Source organism: Mesoplodon mirus (genome assembly GCF_964341445.2).
Source record: "Mesoplodon mirus genome assembly, chromosome: 18".
Lineage (NCBI taxonomy): Eukaryota > Metazoa > Chordata > Mammalia > Artiodactyla > Ziphiidae > Mesoplodon > Mesoplodon mirus.
This window is the reverse complement of record NC_138994.1, coordinates 544,746-550,000: the sequence shown is the minus strand read 5'-3', so window position 1 is coordinate 550,000 and position 5,255 is coordinate 544,746. Positions and strand designations below refer to the sequence as shown.

Sequence of the window (5,255 nt, the reverse complement as noted above, 5' to 3'; positions counted from 1 at the left end):
TACGCTTAACTGTTGTGTATCTTTTTTGTTCTTTACAAGAAGCACAGAGGGGTTTTTTGTGTATTGCGTGAAAACTTACAGTGAAGTGTTAACAGAATGGAATTCTTTTTCAACTGTGTGTAGGGATGCAGTGGTGCCCAGAATTAGATATCTTTAAAGAATTTTAAATACAATAAACACTTCATATTATTCGCCTTGTTACATTCAATGCAATTCTCAAGTCTTTAAGAGGTATGTGTTTAATATTTCCTACTGTGTAGGAGAATTTGCAGTCAGCCATAGGTATAATAGGAGTAAGCACTGGCTGATACATTTAAAGCAGCAGTGAATAGCAAGGACAGCCACCTTCAAACTGAAATACAAAGAACTGATGAACCATATAGAATGAATTTGGGTTTTTAAAGAACTATTAAAAGGCTTTACAAGAGTTCTTAAAACCTGTAAACTGTTCATTCTTTGGGCTAGTGGCATGGGATTAAATATTCCTAATGAAAGGAAGTACCAATTAGTTGATTTGTCGATGACATTCCTTTTCTAGGACAGCAATATAGTGTTAAATTTGTGTGAGCCATTCACACATAGGCAGGCATACACAGGCATACGGCTTTAAGAGACCACACTGATGCCTTGATAATTTAAAAGAATACAAACATTCCATATACATATATTAATTAGCAGTTAATGACTGGGCCACTTAGTCATACAAATTTGCCTTTTACATGTTGTCTAATTATCATTTTTCCCCAAATTTTGCCTTGTAGGAATACTGTTAGAAGATTTTTGGAAGAAAACTGAAAACGGCATAAAGTGAAGATCGACATTAAAATGAGGTGAAAGAAAACTATAGTGGCATAGAAAAAGTATAAAGCTCAGTTAGTTGTTTTTGTTTTTTTTATTAAAAATTAATTCAGGACTGATGTGACCTACCAGATTTCAGAACATGTATTAATAGCATATATATATGCCACTGAAAACTTAGGTCCTGTATCATATTTTTTTCTTTAAGACTTTTTAAGAAATATTACCTAAATATGTGGCTTGCTCAGTGTTTAATTGCAAGTTTTCATTCTTGGACTTTGAAAACGAGATTAAACGTTAGTATTTGTGTGAATCAGACTAAGTGGGATTCCATTTTTACAACTCTGCTATACCTAGCCTTTGGATTTAGAAGTGAAAATAAAGTATCTCTGACTTTCTGTTACAAATTTGTCTCTGTCATTGAAAAGTTTTAGTATTAATCCTTTTCTAATAAAGTTATTGACTCTGAACTAGTCCCTTGTTTTAAATATGAGATACGCTGTTACTAGAGATGTTGGTGTACAGTTTTTTCTGATTTGTTCTGTTTAAGACTAATTTTTATAGAATTTCCACAGTTCAAATGTTTTAAATAATGGTGCTTCAATTTGGGGTAGTTATGAATACATTTGAATTATGCTTTTAATAACGAAGATATACAATGAACTAGAATATATTTTTACATCCCTGAGAGATTTCTTTAGTAGAAAATTCAAAATGTCCTGACAAATACTATCATCCTCCAGCTATGAAATAATGATGTAGAAGAGCATTTCAAGAACTTTAAACTAGTTTTTGGTCTTAAAATCCTGTATCAAGATTTTTTTAACCTGGTCTTGTTGGATTATAAATGTATTTATTTCTGTGTATGGGGTGTATGGTACATATAACAAGGATTTTACTTTACTTATCCTTATAACGAGGATTTTACATTACTTAAGGTAATGGGGATGTGGGGGGATCGTGTACAGCAAATTTGGCAGCACGTTTCTACCTACAGCCAGCTTGTGACTGTGTAACAATATTAGCTCCAGCTACATGTACCATGGCAGTTCTCTGTGCTTTATAATTTTCAGATACTGTCATCAGTCTGTAGGTGGGGAAACTTGAGTTAGTGCATTACGTGACTCACCCAGTGACTTCCGGCTCCATGTCGGTGGAGAGACTAGCACGTGGACTCTCGGTCTCTGCCTTGTGGTCCACCCACTGCCGCACTGTTCATGCCACTGTATTCGTTCTAATAGGCATAATAACAGGCTACAGAATTTACTAAAACACCCTCCACCAAGCTTTGGGAAATAATGAAGCTGCCACTTCAGAGGCTTTGTATGAGATAATGCTGTGGGGACGGAGCATTCCTGGCTTACCTAGCTAATCCTGGAGATGCAGCAGTAGATGGATGGGTTATCTCTGAATTTGTCAGAGATGATTCATGTGAGGATTAAGGTAAGATAGGAAACAGTCTAACACACAGTTGACCACCTCCCAAAGAACTGCCTTGTGTAGTTTGACAAGATTGTGGTTGTAGGAATAAAGGTCATAAAGTGATAGTTGATTCTATTCTATTCATATTCTATTACTAAGTATTAAAAATAGAAGAAATTTACTTAAGTATTAAGGTACTTAGTCATTAAGGTGTTAAATCATGAGGGTATTAAAGTGCCAGCTTTGTTCTGTTCTGCCTCATGTAGAATCAGTAGCTAACTTACTTTAATGAAGTACACTAAACAAGTTCATGAAGTCATCATCTTCATCTTCATCTGTATGGATCACTATTGAAGTTAATGTAGGATGTGAGGGGGAGGCCTGGTCCCTTGAGGTGTCCATGACTAAGGTCTGGCCTTAGTTGTGGAGATCTAGAAATTGGGTCACACCCAACACCCAAAATGATCAGGCTCAAGAGGAAATTATTCTTACTAACCAAATTCACAGAATCCAATATAGAGGCCATGTGCTAATTTACACTAAGAAATACACATGTCTGTCATGTAGACCAAAAAGTTGTCAGTTGGCTTAATGCATCTCTTTGAAAAGCCTTTAAGGGGAGCCAATTTTTATTAACCAGAAGATTACTTGAGAAGATTGGAATCAGCAATCAGGGTATTTTAATTTTGGAAAATTTAAGACACAAAAGTAGGAAAGTGTAGTTAACTTTTATTAAAGTCCATCACTCAGTGGCCATTCTTACTCTTTGTGTGTGTCCCCTGTCATTTTCAAGTAAGTCTCAGACATATTTAATTTGTAAATATTTCTGCATGTATCACTAAAAGATAAAGAACAGTTTATTAATTAAAATAAATTGGATGAACTTTTAGTTGGTCAACTGTAGTACTGGTCTGGTAGCTTACTTTCCATTGTGCCTCTCAAGGGGACCTGGTAATTGAGTCTGCTGTTGTGGTATCCTCCCTTCTGCAGTGTAGAGACACTGCATCATCGCCCTTTTTGTTCAGACATTTTTTCTTCAAACAGATCATAATACAGTAATTTTTCAGTTTAAATTAAAACACCTTTCTTGCCTTCTTGAGCTGGTCATATTGCCAGCCTAGAGACGTGTACCTTCTTTCCTTATAGCATTCATTACTCACCTGCAGGTGATCTGTCTGGGTTCTTCAGTATAGTTAGTGTCACAGAGGATAACCAGCCCTACTTCTAAGGTCTGAGAACACTTTGCCCGTATGTAGGTTGAGTTCAGCTACCTGATTAAAAGTTTCTAGAGATGTTAGAACTGAAAAATTTAGGGTGAAAATTTTTTGAGCTTGTGTACATTCTTTGCTTTTAAAAATGCATTGTAGATGAGCTGTGCGAATGTTTTTAAACATTCTAAATATGCATGAAACAAAAAAAAATACTTGAGAATTGTGTATATTTTCTGTGGGATGGGACTTCATTCAGGGTTGGCTTTCAGGTTTGAGTTTGGACTGATTTTTAGTTTATGAAAGAACCCCAGGTGACTGCTTTTTAAGAATTCTGTGTGACAATTGTAATGCTTGTATATGGTTCAGAAAAACAACCGAAGTGTTCAGTGATCTGTCTCTCTTCCACTCCTGTCCCTCTCTTCCTCCTCTACAGGAGCTACTCGTGTTAAGAATTGTTTTTCCAAGTGGTTTTTGTGGGGAGGTGGGGGTGAGGGATGTAAGCATTTATGTATGAATCTTTTAGGGTATATGATAGTATAGTGTACGTCCTGAATCTTGCTGTTCTCACTCAGTATATTTAGAGACATTTGAGACGTAGGAGATAGGAATTTTAAGTTTAAACAAGCAGTTTTCAAAAGTACATTTCAAGTAAAAGAGAAGTAAATGTATTTTTCATTGTTGTATTAGATTTTTTTAATTTTCTAGTTTAAAAATGCAGTTTGAGAGTTTCATAGTTGATCTGTTTCTTCCCCTTAGCCATCCCAAATAGATCAGTTGTCAACAGCTTTAAAAATGTTTAGGAACAACAGCTTTCGAGAACAGTTTGGTATAACTGTGCCATAGCTTCTTGTGGCTATTCCACCCCAGATACATACCCTAGAGAAACTCTTATGCCTGTGTGCCAGGGGATGGATGTAAAAATGTCATAACCACATCGTTCGTAATAGGAAGAAAAGGAAACGAAAACAAACTGGAAAGACTTCAAACGTCCAACAGTCCACTGGATAAATATTGTGGTGTATTCCTATAGAGGAATCACACAGAAGCCAGACTGAACTACAGCTGCACATGTGAACAAGGAGGAGTCTCAGTGGTCAAAAAAGCAAGTTGCAGAAGAATACATCCACTGTGGTTCCGGTTCTGTGAAGGTCAAAACCAGGCCGTTAAATATATGGTAAATGGAGAGCAAGGAAATGATTAACACAATTCAGTGCATTGGAGGGATGGAGGGAGATGATGAAGGGCGAGGAGGAGCCTTCAGAGGAACTGGTGGTGATTGCTGAAGCTGGGTGGGTGGTTTCTTTTTTAAACTGTATGTGTATGTGCTTTTGTATGTATGATATTTCTTAATAAAATTTAAATTAAAAAATGGGAAAAGGTCTTGGTGAAGGTAGTAAGTAGTAAAACATACGTAAACAATGTGTTTCGTGAAATTAATCTTCAGTGAGTAGCAGATGTAAAGGGCACTGTTTCTCGAGTGCCAGATTTAGAGTCTTAATTGTAGTCTTTGAAAGCTAGAAACAGGGCCTAAATGTATGTTTTCTTTGTGATACATTATTTTTATCTTGATGTTATTTTCATTTGGATGCCTGCCAGGGAGCTGATGCTGCTTCTGCTGTGTAAGCAGCTTCCAAGAAAGCTTTTCTTGTCAGATTTATGCCAATCCAGGAAGGGAAACTGCTGAGGTGAGAAGAGCCATTCTCCTGACCTGTCAGCACGTCCTTCCCTTTGTTCAAGTTACATTGTCACCTCAGAGGGGCTGCTCTTTGTCCTTGTTCTACTCTTAATACGAATACCATGAAGTGTTTAAATAATGTTTGCTCT

The 5,255-nt window shown here is 36.5% G+C and overlaps 1 protein-coding gene across 5 annotated transcripts in view; it reads left to right on the top strand.

Annotated features, from left to right (window-relative positions):
• LUC7L3 (LUC7 like 3 pre-mRNA splicing factor) overlaps window positions 1-1,268 on the top strand; it is a 23,353-nt gene extending 22,085 nt beyond the window's left edge. For 3 of the 5 annotated variants that reach the window (XM_082604267.1, XM_082604265.1, XM_082604269.1), the window contains one exon: window positions 1-1,268. This exon is cut by the window's left edge and continues 704 nt beyond it. Coding sequence is in view for 1 of the 5 variants with exons in the window: in XM_082604266.1 (XP_082460392.1) it covers window positions 762-795 (34 nt within the window). In the remaining 4 variants the exon portion in view is untranslated. The other 2 variants (XM_082604266.1, XM_082604268.1) reach the window with 1 other exon arrangement.
• Window positions 1,269-5,255: the final 3,987 nt, after the last annotated feature.